Here is a 20,113-nt window from a genome sequence, read left to right as displayed (position 1 = left end):
TATAATGGATGTACTTTCTGAGTTTAATGCGAATTTTCATTTTAATTTCGAAACCTTCATCAGGCAGATGTGATTGCCCCGAGTGGAATTGTGAATTTTGGCATGTTTCAATGATTTACATAATTATATTTTATTGCTATAGACTTGATATCATCTTGTATCTTCAACATTTCTTCTTTTTTTTTTTTGGTCCAGGAGCCAAAATCAGTATCAGCTAAATGTTTTTTTCCGGGACAAAAAAATTGACATTTTTGGACAAAAAAGCTTTAATTTTTTATTTTACCCTCAATACATTTCACTTTTTATAATTATTCTTGTATATCAATATACTGACCATAACTAGAAACAATTAGAATGCAGAAAAAGATATATTTACATATTAAACTATCAATCTTTACAATTTTCTCATTTTCTTCGAAGCCGGGTGGCGGCCATATTGGATTTCCATGATTTCAGGACTTCCCCCCCCCCCCCCCGGAGGATCCCTTAGGACTTTTTTCTGTCACCGAGGACATATCCAGGAATCAAAATCTGTTGAGTTTGCTTTTGTTGCAATTTGTGGGAGGTCATCCGACATTTTGACTGTACTAACTAACGGAACAGGAAGATTATCACTTCCTGCTCAGAAAATCAACTTCCGGCATCACACAGAAACGATTCAGCACAAAAAACATCGCTCTTCCGCATTAACACCGCCCACAATACACCCGGAAATCTCCGCCCACAATTCACCCGGCAATCTCCGCCCACAATTCACCCGGCAATCTCCGCCCACAATTCACCCGGCAATCTCCGCCCACAATACACCAGGCAATCTCCGCCCACAATACACCCGGCAATCTCCGCCCACAATACACCAAGCAATCTCCGCCCACAATACACCCGGCAATCTCCGCCCACAATACACCCGGCAATCTCTGCCCACAATACACCAGGCAATCTCCGCCCACAATACACCAGGCAATCTCCCCCCACAATACACCCGGCAATCTCCGCCCACAATACACCCGGAAATCTCCGCCCACAATTCACCCGGCAATCTCCGCCCACAATTCACCCGGCAATCTCCGCCCACAATACACCCGGCAATCTCCACCCACAATACACCAGGCAATCTCTGCCCACAATACACCAGGCAATCTCCGCCCACAATACACCAGGCAATCTCCCCCCACAATACACCCGGCAATCTCCGCCCACAATACACCAGGCAATCTCCGCCCACAATACACCAGGCAATCTCCGCCCACAATACACCAGGCAATCTCCGCCCAGAATACACCCGGCAATCTCCACCCACAATACACCAGGCAATCTCCGCCCACAATACACCAGGCAATCTCCGCCCACATCACACCCAACAATAAGTGTGACAGAAGACACAGGACAGAATAGCCAATTATATAACAGCGCGATGTCGCCAGGCTGTAAAAAGAAGAACAAACAAACAAAACACAACAATGGCAGTTATAGAAGCCCGTGATACTCCGAAGCAAGTTCAGAGGAAATTTGTCATATATTTTTTGCCTTTAATACATGAAGTTAATTACTCTGATCAAAGGTATGCAAACAAACTAGTTGTTGATAACCATAAGAGACAAGTTCCCCCATAATTTGATCATTATTAACAAAGACTGAACTACATCGTCTCCCAACGATGTTCCAAATCATGCGTTTGTTGCAGTCTGCAAACGTCATCCTGACATGACATACCCGACTTGTGAATGTCTGACTTGCAAACACCCAAGCTACAAACTAATCCAATAGGATCTAATAATTTTTTCAAATGCCCGAGATATGAACGAACGTTCGCTTGTACTTACGAACCGATCATGGGTGGAGCAACTTGGGACTCGTTGGTTGGGCGGAGCACGAGTCTTTCTTCTGAGGGATATTGTTACGAATTTGGAAGCTTACTGCACACCAGGTCCTATAGATCAGTTATATCGGTAACTATGTGTTTCTAGTTAGGGTCCCGTCCCCTGTGTCTAATGGGAACTAAGTGTACGTGCGCTGTGGATTATTTTATGGATAGGATTTTTACATCACTTTCATCAACAACAACACTCTGCTCGCAGCATTGTCAGCGCTCTTCGCGCGCTCACCGGCATGCGGGCGTGTCTGGAATTCCATGCCTCAGTCGGTGTGCGTTTCGGTGTGGATTTCGCACCGTATATGGTCACAAAGCGTTTTGCTTCAGATGCGCGCCAAATAAGGATATGCGTCGGTTTCCATCCAATGGGCGACGAGCAGACCAGAGTCGGGGCGGTCCTTGGCAAGAAGGCGGAGCCGTGACATGCCGTCAACCCAATGAGAGCAGGCCACGGACGAGAGGACCGCGCCCGGGAAGGGGAAAAGGAGCAATGAATGATTGCGTCCCGTCGGCAAAAAGCGCTTCGGTCTGGTCTGTCCAGCTGCTGCTCGAGTGCGCGTCTCTGTCCAGGTCTGTGGCCGACTGCATCACGCGGATCCGAGATGTCTCGTCTGGCGCATTGCTGCGGGCGGTCGACCATCTCGACTCGGGAGATCATCTCGTGTCGCCTGCCTGCGAGCCGGAGGAGCGTGCCAACGCCCGGCGCTACCCTCCACACCTGGTGCTTGGAGCGGCCTTGTGTTGCAGGTTCGAGTCCCGTTACCCCAAGATCGTTGAGAACCACACGAGGTGGACAGGTCCAAGCCAGCTTCTCTTCCCTCAGCCCGTCTTCCCTCCGAGCTGACGAGGTCCATCTCTTTCTGGGCATTTGTGTGTGCGTGTGTGTGTCCTTGGGCCCCGTCTCTAAGTCACAACTGTGTAAGTGCTTTCTTTGCTCATTGTACATTGCATTTCTTATAGTCGTGATAACTTGCTCTTTGTGTGCTTCCCCTCCCCGGTTATTGTAAAATAAATACCCCTATTGTTGAATGTACCAGCTCGTTTATGTGCTTCTTTCATTGTCTTAGCACGATGCGTGTTGGGAAATTGGGAAACGGTAAATTGTGTATTTGGACCAACGGGTCTTGGTAACCATCCGCTCAGGTTACGCACGGTAACGGCTCATCCCGCTAGAGCACCGGCGAGGGTGTGAATTCCCCGGTAGCTTTGCCGCGTGGGTTTTTCGGTATATTAAAGTTTGGCAATTAACCCTATCCCACGCGGTCAAATTATTGGTGATTCACGGTCCTATAAGGAACCCGTGCCTTTCGGAGTTCTCCTAGAAGCACGATCTATATTCCGGGTGTTCGGTGGAGTCGACTCTACTGCTCCACCGAGCGGTCGTGCTCACCGCTGACACCCGGCCCCACAACAATATAAAGAGACTGAGCGTCGCGTGGTCTCCAGCATCCAGTGTACTGCACATTCCTGTACTGTTCGCAGCCATTTACTTTACGCACATTTTTGCATTCATCGTGCCACGTATTTTACCGTTTTAGTGACGAGGAACCCTAATCATTGCTGATAAACATTGCAGTGATATTCCTGGTACGAAGAAACGCATAACCTTGACGTGGGAGATGAAAAACATTGATGACATTGGAGTTATAAAACATTCTGATAAATGTGAAACTCCCTTGCAAATTGGTCATTTGTTTGACCTTAATCCTTCGACATTCAGAACTATTATCAAGGACAAGACAATAATTTTACTGTACGTTTTATTAGCTGTATTTATTACAATTAAATGGGATTGAAGTGGTATTATTTACTCACATTTAATGCAAACGTACAATATTTCAGCTTCTTTGTATATTAAATGTGTTAAATGAGCTTTCTTGGTTGCTTGTAGTACTAAACCACTGTTTACAACACAGAGCTAGTCCATGGGAAATTGACTTCTGACTTACGAATGATTATACTTGGAACGGAACCCCATTCTTAACTTGAAGACTGCTTGGATCTGTATTCCCATCAACGAGTCCCAAATACTGAGATATCTGTTTGCTGGTTTCTTTTTGTCCAAGCGTCACATTCCAATTGTTGAAAACTGGTCTTACAAACCAGACGTTGGTCCCTGCGATTCTTTCCATTTCAAAAAGTGAAATGTATGTGGACAAAGTTATGACGATTATTCATCCTACAGCTGCAGCTCTGAAACGGTGCCAGAAAAATGAGCACAAAGGTCCAATTCGGAAGTGACGATGCTTCTGGAAATTCCAAGAAGCCTGGAATGAACGTATCAACACACTAGTGTTTTCAATGAGAAGGCTGATCGACTGGAGCTTGGAAATGTACATTTAAGTAATTAAATCGGTTCAATAACCTACTGAGTTGTACTTCACGTGTTGCTGCACAGAATCTCCTCATACCTCCTCAAAACCTCCAAAAATTAAAAAAATTTAAAAAGCACTTGTATCCCAAACATCTTTCCTGAAATGTGCTCGATCTAAAATGTGTATAATAATTATTTGTACAGATTTTAGGAATGTGGAAATAATGGCTGTGTGGCCAGCAGAGGGCGAGTGTGGATAATCACGAGGGTGTTTTAAAGCTGGCTTGGACTTTCCTTTGCACTCGCAACTAAGCTTGCATTTCTTACAAAAACGATGCTTACAGTAATTTGAAAGTCATTCTCCAGCTTTGGGTATGCACTTCCCTCATCACAAAGGAAACTTTTCCTTTAAACCATCAATGTAGAATTATTTAGGATTATGAGCATACCAGTGCAGGAGATCATTCTTAATCGCTTCATTTGTCAACATCTGGACTGGAAGGATGGCTGAGAGGTATGCACACCAGCCTCTCAGTTGTGTAGCCTGGGTTTGAATCCAGACTCAGCTATAAACTGTCATCTCGGTGTTTCACAGGCAGGGTGGTTCATAAATGTGTGTGTCGTCCCTGAGATGGAATTTCATGGGCCTCCTGTCTGCTGGCATGAGTTGGTAGCTGTTAAAATTCCCACGGTGTCCTTTGTGAGACGTAGACGAGCAATCACCAGCACCATGAACAAATACATTCCAAAATCCCTGCCCGAACCTCAAGTTCCCCCAGTCGAAAGGGAATGAAGTACAAGAAGGTCAACCCCCTCTGTCTCACTGCACCCCTTCGCTGGGCTCACGGATTAGTAGTAGAAGTCGTAGTAGTATTCGTCATCATCATCATCATCATAGTCATCAACATCTTCCCAATAGAGTGTGTTCAATACTCTAGAACTTTCAAAAGTCTTGAGGTTTTCGTTGACCAGAAATCGTCATCGATTGGATATTACACCCTTCAAAAGAGAAAGTGATTTTGGCTTTTGGTGTGCCAACACCACAAATAAAATTTTCATCTACATACATCACTCTGTTCTTTTCAGCCTAGTGTTGGATTAAAGGTTAAGGTGGCCAGCTTGAGATCTTGGGTCTTAAAAGCCGGTTTAAGATACCAAGTTTAAGACACCTGCCCGGCCATTGAATTAACACCAGATGGGTTGCCTCAGTCTGTCATCCTTCCAAGGTTAAAAAATGAGTACCAGCTTCCTGGTAACAGGGGCACTGCATCAGTGGCACAGCCACACTTCTAGAAATGATGTAAGTAGCAGCCACAGGCTGCATACGAAACAACACCAACTCTGTGTCGCATTTAAATCAATGAAAATTCCAAGTCAAATATGAACCACCTGATTACATTTAAAAAGAAAAAAAAAATGTTATCAGACTCCAAAGCCAAGAACACATTGAGACCGTTCATTTGTGAGATATCTGTGGGTTAACGCATTTGAATGGTACGCCATAGCTTGCAAGTGATTTTCCCGAGATTAAAATCCAAGGGCACGCCGATTGTGGGGTCACTTTTGCATGGAATAAGTCTCTTTCCCAATCTCATCCGATATCCACTCCATTGTAAATTTAACTCCAAGTACATCTTGCGTACAGCTCCAATGACATCGAGGTGTTTGCCCTTTAATCAAATAGAATGTACAAAATTGCAGCTTCAGCAGCAATACAACAGGAAAGAAACTGCACTATTTGGCAGGCCTTCCAGGACTTGCCATAACAACAGACAGTGGAATATGATTTTTCCGACAATCTTTCCAGTGTTTATAGAATACACCAATTAGCATTCAGCAAGAATTAAGAACGTGAAAGAAACAGAATGAAACTAGTACGACATTCAATAGAGTGCACACTTCTGCCAGGCTGAACAGTTTGTGTTTTGTATCCCACTGATAAACTTGTAACCCACCTAGGTTGGTCATAACCCATCGAAAACTGTTTGAGATAACGTACTATATATCTTTTTTGGCCCCATCTCTCAACGATGAAGAATCACTTAAAAATTTTTTTATAGTATCTGGATCCGTATCCGGAGCTTCACCAAAATCAAATCAATTGTTCGGTGTCGCACACCCTACCTGTCCATCAAATTTCACCTGAATCCGTCCACAACTTTTTGAGATATCCTTTTGAGATATTTTTGAGACAAAGACATATAGACAGACAGATAGTCAGGGGTGAAAACAAAACTTTCATCGACCTTCAGTGGCGGAGGTAATAAGAGAAAATGAATCAGGAATTAAAGTTCAAGGATAATGACGGGCATCTTCAAAATGGTATGATATGTGAGCAACACGAATCATAAATGGGATTACTTCCCAAATTTAATGAAAAGGAAAGTCATTTTGAACACTTACCCTCCTTCAATGTCCTGGAGAGTGGTGACGCTCTTTTTGAAGTGCTGGTCTATATCCTCATCCACAAGCTCTGTGTCGGTCTGTAATGCGTTCTCTTCATCTTCATCGAGCAGTGAAGGTTCATTCATTTCGTCCATCTGGAAGGACACGAGGAAGACCATTTTATTTTTGTACAAATACAAAGTCGAGGGTCGTGGAAGAGGTCGAAGGTTCATTCATTTTGACCTGCTGGTTTGCATCATTGCTGTGAGCGTGACGGTGCTGCTGATGCAGTGCCCCCTGTAAGTTCCAGCAGCAATTTGGAATTTGTTTCGAGGTGCCAGCGATAACTCGCCTACTCTTCATGACGGACACAGTGGGATATTTACCATCCACCAACTAATGCCAGCAGACCAAAAGCCCAGTTCAACGTCCATCCGAGGGACGGCACACATATCGATGAATCACCCTGGCTGTGAAACATCGGGATGACAAGTTATAGCTGAGTCAGGATTCAAACCCAAGCTACACAACTCAGAAGCGAGTGTGCATACTTCGACGCGGTATCCTCCCAGCTCTACAAGGAAGGTGGACATGTGGAAACATGCAAATAGACATCGAAGATAAAGCAGATAATAATGAACCAAAAACACACACACAAACTCCAGCTGCCAAAATGGTTGCCTCAACTCGTTTAATTTTGTACCAAACAGTACAAATCCCTTGATCTTATTTTAAAACACACCAAGTTCCAGAAACTCTTCAATCATGCAAATGCACAACTCACCCCAGAGCCTTCATTGCTCTCTTCAATTTTGATCTTCATTTCCTCGCAGGGTTTCCGTGCCTGCGTTTCACAGGTTTGTGGCCTCCTGCATCCTCGGCTTGACAAGGCACGATGGCCGGTGGGCCTCGCGCCACTCTGGCACGAGGTCTCGGGAGCTGCACCAGAGCCTGCACTGAGCTGCGTTGTTTCAAGCTCACATTGCTGAACAAGTTTGCATTTTGGAAGGCTTACATTTTCACCGCAGGTCTCTTCGCCATCAAAAAGTAGTGTTTCTTTATGAGTACTATTTCCATCTGCAATTTCGGTTGCACGTGAAGGTGTAGAAACGGACGAGGAAGACGCTGGGCCAGAGTCGTTTTCATTACCTTCATGTTGCCTTGTTGTTTCAGCACCTTGAGCTAACTTTGGTGCCATCGTCACAGGTCTCGCTTCATCATTTTCAATAATTTCTGTACTTTCTATTTTCTCAGTCACTTCTGTAACATTAACCTTCTTTCCTCTAGTCGAGAGCTTAGGCGTTCTCTTTTCTATAACGTGCTTCTCGGCTTTCTTGCCATATTTCTTATAAGAAAGGCGTCGTTTCTTGGCAGCACTCACCAGCGTGGGAGAGTTTGAAGTGGAAGTCTTGTAAGAGTAGACAGAGGAAGAAGAATTAGTACAAGAAGCTGGAGTAGAATTAGAAGTCAAGGCAGCAGTACAATTCAAAGATGAAGAGGTTAAGGAAGAAGTTGAAGAGGAAGAAGAAAAAATGGAGGAGGAAGAAGAAGAAAAGGAAACTTCATTTCCACCAAGTGTGCCTGATGGGGTTTGCGTTTGGCCAAAGTTTTGCAAGGTAGGTAAGCAATCTTTTTCTCCTGTCAAAGGCAAGGTTTGTGGGGTCTGGAAAACAGTACACAGAGGCTGAGGCTGATTAGTCAACTCATGGAATGTTACTGATTGTGGTTTCAATGGTACAAAAACATCTGAGGACGTGGTTTTGGTGGGTGAAGATCCGGGAGGATACTTGGTATCCGTGTGATCTGGAAAAGCCTCAGAAACTGGATCCGTAATGGGATACAGAGCTGGATTAATATTATGATCTCCAGTAAAATTGCTTGAGCTCAAATCACGAATAGAGCTTTGGATACCGGGCAATGGTGCATTCGGTGTTGCTGCAGCAGCCATTTGCAGGATTGAAAAGGCTGCAGTGGAAACAGAGGGGATGGATTCTTCAAGGCCTATTTTCTGATCTCCATGTTGACTGTGATAACTCATGGTCAAATTAATAGGAGCACTTACTGCATTCGAGTTAGTAGCATCATTTTGAGGAGGCAATGAAGTAGGCAATGTCACCGCCGGCATGCTACTGCTGCTGCAAGCATCTGGCACTTGTATCCCTGAGCCGTTATGCAGTTGTATCATATATTTGGGCATAAATAGGGGATTTTCAAAGGGCAACGGGATCGTAACAGCCGAAGAAATGGCTACAGTGGACCAAGATGTTGAGCATCGCATTGAAGCTTGCTGATTTTGTGAATCTGACATCCACACGTCGCGGCTTTGAACATTCGAAGCGGTGGTGGCAACGTTTTTTGATGGAAGAGTACCATCTGTCATTGTCCTCAGACTTGCAGAATCATGGAGTTCAAATTCATCAGAAACAGACAGTTGGCGCAAGAGTTGTCGTTTGTGGGGTGAATTCCTCTTTGAAATATGGCTTGAGGATGTTTGGCTTACAGTTTCTTTCGATGAAGTCTGGCTTGTTATGACTGCATGCTGCTCAGTGACTGTTAAAGACGCATCCCTTACACAAGTTTGTGGAGGTGATTTTGACAGTGCTGTCTGTGCAGACATGTCAACCTTTGCTGGGACAAACAACCTCGTTTTTGCATCAGACACATCGTTTTCCTTGATGCCACGTTGAAATTCTGCCATTCCAAGGAATTTCCCTTTTGGTGTAAGTTCTGTTCTGCATTTCTCATCAACGTTACTGTTGTCACCATCCTGGCAGCAAACCCCTGATTCAGCCGTCGTTTCTTTTGAGTATATACTGCAACCAACGTCATTTTCCTGACTACTTTCTTGGTTATGTGCTGGTGGACCACCTTTTTCTAGATCGGCCTTCTGCACATGTACTGTATCAATAGCTTCCAAAGAGCCTCCACGACTCAGAGAGTTTGTATGCTGAATCACAGAAATTTTTCCTCCCGATTGCTGGGCAGATGTTTTTCCCAGCAAGAAGTCCACCGAGTTGGCCTTGGTTGCTGAGAGCCTTCTCGAGGAAGGTGATGTTTCCAATGAATGGGACCTTTCAAAAACCGCTTCATTCGGCGTCTTGCCTAAATGCACTTGTTCCAAACTCTCGGTTTTGAGCATTCTGGCTGTAGGAGGATAAGAAGAAAACCCAAGCAAACCATTTTTTGGATTGCTAATTGGTAATCTGGTGGTAGCACGCACACCCTCAGAGTCTAAAAAAGGACTCAATGGAGCCACAGCTGCAATGGGAGTGCGGGCCACACTGAAAGAGCATACATCTTGCCGAGATATTGCGGGTCGCGAGTCGTTCATCACCCTTGCCCATTGTCTTGCCGAATGCTCGGGGGCTGGAGGTGATGGGTCTGGTGTCAAAAGCTGTGCATTTGCCAACAGTGATGTGCCTTTCCCAATGTCAGAAACGACCAAAGGTGATAAGTGGCATGCAGATACCTGCGCCGTTTCAAACATTCCACAAGGACGTGCACTAGTTCCTTGCCCTCTGTCATTCCCCGCACTTATGGGTAAGGATGAGCAGAAATTAGAGGAAATGGTCAGCTGTGGGTTTGATCGCGTTTCTGCCAACACACTGCGTCCAGCAACCGCTCTACGATTTTGTTTTTTTCTTTTTATTAGAGGTGCTTGCTCAAGCGTGGCACAAGCAGAAACACGGTAATGGCCTAACTGTGGAGGTGTCCCTGCATCAGATGGCCGCTTAGTTTGCTGCTGCCTTGGAGCACTAAATTCTGAACAGTAATAGCGTTTGTGTGCTTCATAGTTGTCACGCTTGCGATAGCGTACGCCACACGTTTCGCACTCCAGCATGAGTCGACGGCGACATGCCTTGTTTCGCCCCCGCAATGACAAGTCTGTCTGTCCTTCACCACTTCCAACTGCCTTCTGTCTAACCAGCGGCCGAGGCTGAAGGTTTCTACCATCAGGCCCAGAGAAAACTCCATCTGAACAAAGAGAGTTCACTTCATCCAACGGCTGGCTCTGTAACTCCGTGGTGCTCTGTCCCAAATCGATTTGTGACGGCTTGATTAGTTGCAAGTTGCTCTTATCAAAATCGGTCGTTTTGGGTAAGAGTGGGGGTTGCGATTTCAACGATTTTAGTTTATCTGGAGATGGGAGACTACTGCCCACCTGCCATCCAACTGATGTCGTCGAAACCGGACGTGGCAAATCAAACTGAAATGAATTCTGAATCGTGTAAGGCCTTGGTGAATCGATGCTTGCTCGGCGGGATGCAGACATTCGACGGGGTTTGACACTCTCGAGCCCTCGACTGTCCACCACTGCCTCATTTAAGGAGATAAGTTTGTCAATATGCGCCCCGATTGTATTGTGTATCGGTGTGGGTGCAGTCATATTTTTCTCTGCAGTTGACAAGCACACAGGTACCAACAGTGTAACTAGAGGGACTGCTGGCTTAATCCCTACTCCATCCTCAACTGACTTGTGAGATGGGCTGTAGGTTGCAGCCGTTACTTGCTCTGTACTCTCAGAATGAGAAAGATACCCAGAATCAACGCTACTTTTCCCACTTGCTGAAAATACTGCTGATGCCATAGTCACAGTCTCAAGTTTATTTTGAGAAGGAAGCTCAGTTTCCATACAATGAGAAACAATGGGACTATTAACTCTGTCCCGATGCAGCTGTGTTGAATCCGAATGCAATGGCATCTCGGGTTCGAGGTCGTCTTCCAGGATCTCATCCGAATCATCATCACTGTAATGGTGCTTGTGAACTGTGCAATCATCAACATCTTCGCACTCTTTTGTCATAAGGCTGCGGACCTTATGCATCTGCGAGCGCATATGCTTGTACAGGTTGCTCTTTGTCTTGAAGGAAAAGTCGCAGACAGAGCAAGGGTAAGGCCGTTCACCCGTATGCGACCGAACGTGCTTCTCAAGCACGCTCGGTTTGTTGCAAACACGCTGGCAAATATGGCACACACATTTTGATGCTTTCCCTGTGCTCTCTTGGTTTTCTTGCCTTACAGAAGCTGTTGGGCTACTGTTGCGTGGAGAGGCTGGGGTGCTGTCATTATCACTTCCCAAATGCTGATGCATCCATTGCTGTTGCTGTTGTCGCCACCGATTGCAGTCGAAGGAACCACCATCAAGTCCACTTAGCTCCGGTTCCATCACACGAAGCAGAACTTCAAATGCAGTGTTTCGATTGTTCTTCGTTTCCAAAGGATCACACTTCTCTTTGCACGTTTTATGAAGCGTGTTTTTTCTCCTGCCGTTCAGCAGAGCTCCATATTCTGTAAAGCTTCCCTGGATCATTGAATTGAGTCCAGAATCAAGGTTTTGCTCCATTCTAAGTTTTCCATTGACTTGTTTAATATGTGTCACTGCACTTTGTGTTTGCTTTGTTGTTGATGATGTTTCATGAGATGTAACAGGATTCGACAGTGATTGGACCTTGCACCGGCCTGCAGATTCTGATGACTTGTGCGTTGCACTTGTTCCTCTCCCTTTCCTTCTGCAAGCACCTTCAGTACCTGCCAAACAGTCAGGTGACCAAAATTAATACCAAGTAAGAGTACTACTATTATATTTACTTACTCAACAAAGTAAATAAATGAAAATCCTGATCCATTCACTCATTATGGCCCAACAAAGATCTAGAAAGGACTGACAGAGGTGGTGTAGTTGTAATGAATGCCATCACTAGGGGATTCTGCATCGGTCAAGTTTACCTCATCCGAGTTGATGTTTAAAAAAAAAACAACAAAAACAACAACAACAACAACAACAACCTGATTTACCTACTCCGAGTTAAATTTTGAATGAAAGAGATTTCCCCAAAGTTAACAACAACCGTTAGGGGGCAGTATCTGAGCCAGAATTTTTAAAGTGGCAGTCCTGCATTTGTGTATCATCTTGGACATGAATTTCTGCGTTCAGGCATCAATATAATACAAGGTTAACACACTCAATTGAGGTGCTGACTTGCACCATTGTTTTCTCTTGGCACAATACCACCTCAAATGGTGCTAAACTTTACTGTTGCATGGTCACGGTGTGAGTAAATATCGTCCTGTTCCGATTTTAATTTAATATTTTTCCTTGTGAAGTCAAAGTTTAACTTGGCCAAGACATTCACAGTATGAAGCTGCATGCCAAATTTGGTGATTCTAGCTGTCCTCATTGTCCAGTTGTTCTGCCGACAGACAAAACACAGACGGGATCAACACAATACTAACGTGTTTGGCCGATGGCCACGACGTGAGTAAAAATGAACGGCTAGGCTTGTATACTGTACATTGCATGAAGGGTACTTTGAGCAAGTACTAAATTTGCATAACCAACACCGGCAACACGTCCATCAGTCATGTCAGATTGGATTGAACAATCATCAGAATGAGAAACCGTAACATGTTGGCCCGGTGCTTCATTGCAGGGCAGGCCTTTCCAGTTGGGGAAGAAGTTATGCCTGCAGTCTTGTTTGTGAACCCTTGCTTGGAAGGCATTAAAGATCCACCCACAATAGTTTATGATAAAGGGTAAGCAACTGTGCCCTCAATACCCTGACCAAATTCCAAAGTATTGCGTACTCTTAGGGAGAAGCATTGCTAGCTCACAGCAATAATGTAACCAGACGATACTGCACACAATTCGATGGACAGAGGCTATTTCAAGATTGAAGAGCAGTTTGTTGTGGAGAAAAGTTACGATTTTTTTTTTTTTAAGTGAGCACCTCACACTGTAAACACACAAGCAGAACCAACTCAAGGTAATGTCAAAAAAGGATCAGAAAGGACAACATTACAACCACAGAATGGCCTTTCTCAACTATGTTTATCTGTGTTAATCTACCCCCCACCCCACTATCCAAAAAGATTTATCTGATCACACAAGGCCTACATATCCTTGACCGAATGAACTGTTGGACTGTTTGATCCTTCATAGGTTGTTGTTTTTTTTTTTTTGACAAAACCTCAAACTGGTTGTGTTTGTGCATTAACCATTCGGAACAAATTTCAGAGAACTACTGGATTTTAAGTGGTCCACATGCCAATCGTTAAAGCTTTTATCTCTCGTGTAATCAACAATCAAACACTTCGCTTTGTGAAAACCAACATATTGAATAGTTGCACTAAAATTATATATCAACCATTTCAATGCAGTATTACACGGTGCTCTTCGAGTTTGGGAGAATAACATATTCCGTTGCTGGTCCTCTCCAGTTGTGGGCTTCAGATAGTGGAACTGAGTCCCCTGAGGACTTGGAGCATCTCCATTTCGGTAAAGTATCACGATTCAAGGACCAAGTTGTGAAGTTTTGTTTTTCTCATACTTCTGTTCTGAGAGTTCTTGGCAGGATCATCACTGAACCCCAGACGGCTTCCAATTGTAGTTTGTATGTGGTAAATTCAATAAGTGGGACCTTTTCCACTTTGGAGGAAAATTTTGACCTCTTCAGTTGGTAAGAGTTAGGGTTAGATATCTGGACCTTTGCATCAATAATTGCTGTAATGAATCTGCTTATGGGTTTTAACCTATAGAGCCACAGAACCACCATGAGAGAAAAGCTGCAGCTTCTTACGCCAGTGAATGGACCATCATGGTTATAAGCTCACCTGGAAAGTTGCTGTCCCCTTACCCCTTACCTAGAGTCCTTTACCTTAAATAATTGTATCCCCCTTACCTGGAGCGGTTTTATGCCTTGTTTGGGGCGATTTCCATAAAAATAAAAATAAACCGTATCTTGCCAAAAGGTGACCACGTGTGACTTCTTTAAGGTCACACTGAGGAGAACTGAGCTGCTATCCACCAGGAGCGACTCCTTGAGGAATATCTGCCTACGAGAGATTCCGATGAGAATCGTTCTACAGAGTAACCATGAAAAATATGCGTTTGCCTCATAACGTCACCAAATGATGTCATAATGTCTCAAGCTTGACATATCTAGAAAGCACTCATCGAGGTGTTCAATTTGAGGTACTACACGATATGGTTCCTAAAACTTGAAAATTTGACCTTGGGGTCAAATATGTTTGACCTCAGGTGTTAACCATGAAGGTGAAGGCCAATCACCACCAAAAATTAATCAGCTGAGCGCCAGACAATGAACTATATTCCCATGAAGTTTGAAGACGATCCGATCAAAATTACTCAAAAAATAAGGGTTTCGTCGACTCCCCTGATTTGCGACAAAGTGACCTTGACCTTTGACCTTGACCTTCAAAATTTTATGTGCTGAAAGGCACCTCTATAGGCCTCTGATATGCGAAGTTACAAAAATTTCCAATGATAACTGTGCTCTGCAGAATTTTTTATACGTGATTACAGACAAAAAAAAACATACAAGCTGACTAACATATCTTGCAAAAACTTCGTTTTGGCAAAATAATAAAAAGGTCCGGGGAGCTGATGGGATGGCGCATCGTTTGTCCGTCAGTCAGTCACAAATACTTGCAACTTCTTCTCTGAAACTACACATACAATTTCGATGAAACTTGACCACAACCTTCATCACAATGTATGTACCAAACTTTGTTCACAGCATTCAAAAAAGAAAGAAATAAATAAAAATCAGGGTCTGACGAGGTCTATGGAGGGAGTTTATGGGGCGAGGGGGGTGTGGGAGTTTGTCCCCCCCCCCACCCAAAGAGGTATTTGCTTTCCCAGAAACGACCCACAATTCTGATGAAACTTGACCACAACCTTCATCACCCATGATGTTCCAAAGTTCGTTCGAGCTTTTTTTATTTTTATTTTTTAAATGGATTTTTTTTTTTAATAAAATTGGGGTCGAATGAGATTTACGGAGGGGTATGGTGGGTTAAACCCCACCCCTCCCCCCAAAAATAGGTATTTGCTTTAATAATGGTTCATTGTTACATTTTCCTGATTCCGTCCCACTTTGACTTCCTCCTCAGTATCTATCATTATTCTACCAAGTGAGCACCCAGGGGTATTGCCACAATTTTTTATTTTTTTACTGTATGACTCGAACAGCCACATCCTATTCTTGAGCACACATCTTTTTACACCTCTACAGTCACATGTCATGCTCCTCCCAATTGCAAATGAGCACACGGTATGCATATTTTGATTTTCATCTATAATTGTGCCAAACAATGGAAAACTCATCTTTATAAAGACTCGTGCCAGTCTGCGACTCATCGATGATAATATCCTGCTCAAGGAAAAGTAAGAGAAATTAATTTTCTGAACCAAATTTTGAGAGGTATGAAAAGTGTGGTACGAAATAATGTTTAAGGCACGAGCCTTTTTTCAACGAGAGATCGGGCTTTAAATAAGGGCTCACCCAACAACAACAACAACCACCACAACAACACTGCTTCATTTTCTTACCCACGGTGGTTAGCAAACCTCTCTCGACATTCAGGGGAGAAAATCAATTCTGACATGAAGTCTGATTTGCATTCAGGAACAGAACAATTATGGTTAACCATTTTGAAATTGTCACTGTTTCGTCTAAATGTTGAAAATTATGTTTAAAAGATGATGCGAACCTCAGATTTCATGCTAGTAACAGCAGGTTAAAAAAGTGCTCGTCGAGCAGAACCAAGTCAATGTAAACACACCCACGGCACATGCGCAAAATGCCTCATTTAGCATTCACACGTCATTTCGAAAGTGACGTATTCTGTGAGGTCTATGGCGTCATTTATTATTATGTTTAATACAGACTTCCAGCAGGTGGTAGTACACAGTACAAATTTACATGAAGAGAGAGTTGGGGTCCTCCCACCAAACTGACCCACCAGGCTGATAAAAACATTTTTAACTGCCTAAAACTGTCCCGTGCACCTCTCCTCCCCAAACCTCCTGAGTAAAGCCACCAGATTTCATAATATCCCGTCCAGCAGTTACATTCTCTTAAAGTTGTCACTTCTGGGATGATAAAAAATGTAGAGCCTAAAACCCATCCTGAGTACTACCACCAGTTTTCAACTCATTCAATCCTGTGGTTTAAGAGTACATAGAAGTCAAACGAACAAACAACACATCTCAAATTATATATGGTACGATTGCTTGCTTTGTCCTCATGACTGGTTGCGGACTTGACGAATGATGGAAACTTGCAATCATCAAAGGCTAATTTTACAAATAAAATTTACCAATAGAATCATGCGTGGGCTTTCGATCCTTGTGTCATTTTTTTTTTTCCGAGCGCAGTGGGATCCACTACGTTTGAACAAAATGCGGAGAACCCTCATGGAATTTCACAACTTATTTGAATTTACCATAATGTTCACGATTATTGGAAAATAGGGATAAGGAAATTTTAGCACGCTATAATTTAAAACTGGAGAAAATTTTTCAATTTCCTTGCAAAAGTTTTCTTTTTTCCACAACCCCAGAAAACGTATTTGATTGCAATTGTTTGATATTTAGGAAACCTAATTATTTAGGTCAGCTGTGTATATAACACATGACAATAAAAATCAACGTGATGGAAAATGTAACGATCAGCCTTCAACCAGACATGCCAGTGGGGATTCGAGAAAAGCCAAGGATAATAGAATAATTAACTGGACCTGAGTGTTAATAACAAACTGCACCTGAATAACTAACTGTTAATCAAATCACTAACTATATAAACTGCAATACATAAAGTAACGAGAAAAAGAGCAAGCAGAGATTGCAGATCCTCACCAGGAGCTGTTTTGTGTGGTGTTTGTGTAGTTTTGTGTGGTGTATTTTGTGTGAAGCCTGGTATTGGCTCAGTGGTTAGGGTGGTGGCTTGGGATCCTAGGGTCCTGAGTTCAAGCCTCGTTTCCCGCTGAATTAATTCACCAGGGGGTTGACTCAGCCTGCCATCCTTCCGAGGTCGGCAAAAAATGAGTACCAGCTTGCTGGGATGACTGAGTCATTCGAGTAGCCTGCGTCGAAGTGGTGACCCATCCAGGATTGTACCCAATAGCCAAGGAGACTGCTTCGGCAGCACCAACGCTCTGTAAATAGTATGGTCCCATATGGGATGGATGGGATTTTGTGTGGTGTTTGTGTACTGGTGTGTTACGTAATTAATAAGAGACATAATAAGAACTGCCACTTTATAACTGCTGGTCGTGATGACAGGGAACCAAAACGTCCCGCTTTGATGCAACCCCACTTTGATCGGAAACCTGACCCTGACCCTGACCCATGAAGTTTTATTTTATTTTTATTCAATTGAATTTAGAATGGGATTAAAATACATTTAATACAAATCAAATGGAAGACCAAATAGGTACAGTCCTGCATTGGAGTAATCAGAAGGAACCTGAACAAGCAAAAAGAAAAGATGAAGTCATCAGGAGGAACTTGGATAGGATTCAGATTTCAGCTGCTACTTCTCTACCCTCAAACACATCCAGTCACAGCCAAGTGAGCCTTATTAACAACAAAAAAAAAGAACCCACATGAAAAATTTTAGTTCTGGCTGCCATGCGTCTGATCAAGTTTAAATTTAAAACATGGTTTCCCCCATCACTACTGGATCATAATTTGGAAGTTTCACATCGATTGATTAAGTAGTTCCTGAGAAAACATTATTTAACATGTTTTTTTCAATCCAATATGGCTACCAAACTATGTGATGCATCAATTATTCCTTAACTAATTTGTACACCCATGGTTTAGGGAACATTTGTGTGAAGTTTCCCCTCAATTTGGCCAGCCGTTCTGGGGAAGAAGATTTTTTAATAGGTTTTCAGGTAAATCCAATATGGCTGCCAAACCATGTGACCTATGACAAGATATGTGTGAAACTTTTGTTCCTCATGGACAGGCGGTCATACCTGTAAAGTTTCGCCTTGATCTGTTCAGCTACTTCAGAGAAGATTTTTGAAAGTTTTCTTTTGAAAACAACAGGGCTGCCAAATTACATGACCGACGATTTCATCAAATTGGTTTCTGTGGACCATTTCATCCCGAGATGATACTCAAAAATTTTCATACTGATCAGATGTAGCGTTCTACATATGCAGTTATGAGGTCATCACGAAGGCATCTATGACAATTTTTTTTTTAAAACAATCACACATTGCCCATGAGGAGCACTTGCTATGTGCCAAGTTTATATTTTTTCCTTGGTGCGGTTTCAGAGATACAGAGGTCCAAATTATTTCCAACATGGCTGCCACACCACATAATCTATGATGTCATAATTATCAATAAAACATTGTACATGAGTAGTTCCTCCGATGGTGAAAATTTAGTCTCAATCTGACAAGTGGCTGCGGAGAAAAACATGAAAGTTCAGTGCGGACAAACAAACAAACAAATGGACCCAAATGCAATACCCTCTCCTTCGGCGAGGACAACTAGAATGGCACGCGGTAGAGCACAAAGCTCCACGAGTTTGAACAGGTTAAGTTTGGTGTCCCACTGATTGGCCAAATCTACATCCTAATCTGAACCAATCTAATCGGCTTGTTCTTGTCACCTACCCAACTCGTCCACAAAGTTTTGTCTGAATCCGTCCACAACTTTTTGAGAAATCCTGCTCAGAGACAAACAGACAGGCAGGCAGACAGGGGTGAAAACAATCTCTGTCCACTTTTGGTGGTCGAGGTATTTTTCCAAAAAAACAAGTAGAATAGAAAAAGAAATAACTGCAACAGGACCATTTGTGAAAGCAATCTGAAACAACATCAATGACATAAACAGACAAAAAATCCCAGAGCATTATTCTTCGCTTCTTCGACTCGAAAGCATTTTAAACGGCAAAGTAGCGAGAATTGCGATAAATTAATCAGTGTTCTCAATCAAATCAAATCTACCAGACTCTTCATGGGGCTTCAGTGCTGCCGAATAAGTACCATTGCCTTCCCAACTGTCAAAAATGGTAGCAGTTTGTAATTTGTTCACGATGCTGGCGATAATTTGCCGACTCCTTGTGAAGTACATCGTGGGATCTTTAACGTCCGCCAACGACTGATGCTGGCAGAAGGGTTATCCGGCTTAACATCCTTCGAAAGGATGGCACACACCAATACCTTGGCCTGCTTGTAAAACACAAAGGTGGCAGTTTATAGCTGGGTCGAGATTCGAACCAAGGCTAGACAGCACAAAGTGAACTAGAATGACAAAAAACAACAACAAAAATAATGTGTGCAATATTAATACTCGCACCACTTGCAGACTTCTTTCTACGGGTTGCTTTTCTCTGTTGTGCTTTTTTCGCTTCTTCTATCTGATCTGTAAGTGACAAGACAGTGGCAATATTCTGAGAATCGGAACACAGAAATAGGTATACACGAGAGGAAGGGTCACATGTAAGAGTTTCAAAAGCACCATTTCAAATTATTAAGGCAACAACAAAAGTAGGAGCACACTCCAGTTGTTAAAAGTTAAAGAACAAGGAAAAATATGACTATATATATATATATATATATATATATATATATATATATATATATATATATATATATATATATATATATATATATATATATATATATATATATATATATATATATATATATATATATATATATATATATACCACAAACTACTTGGGCCAAGCTTCCCCCGGCCAACCCCACAAGAA

The 20,113-nt window shown here is 43.0% G+C and overlaps 1 protein-coding gene across 5 annotated transcripts in view; it reads right to left on the bottom strand.

The window, feature by feature from the left end:
* Positions 1-20,113, bottom strand: part of LOC147012733 (zinc finger protein 40-like) — a 116,454-nt gene that overhangs the window by 42,640 nt on the left and 53,701 nt on the right. For all 5 annotated transcript variants that reach the window (XM_085853849.1, XM_085853853.1, XM_085853850.1 and 2 more), the window contains 3 exons: positions 19,696-19,761; positions 7,357-12,101; positions 6,591-6,727 (listed from right to left, as the gene is read on the bottom strand). In XM_085853849.1, the coding sequence (XP_085709975.1) occupies positions 6,591-6,727; positions 7,357-12,101; positions 19,696-19,761 (4,948 nt within the window). The remainder of the gene's footprint in view (positions 1-6,590; positions 6,728-7,356; positions 12,102-19,695; positions 19,762-20,113) is intronic.

The sequence above is a fragment of the Eptatretus burgeri genome, chromosome 14 (assembly GCF_056783735.1).
Source record: "Eptatretus burgeri isolate ZD-2024b chromosome 14, Ebu_testis_v1, whole genome shotgun sequence".
NCBI lineage: Eukaryota > Metazoa > Chordata > Myxini > Myxiniformes > Myxinidae > Eptatretus > Eptatretus burgeri.
This window is presented reverse-complemented; position numbering and strand designations above follow the sequence as displayed.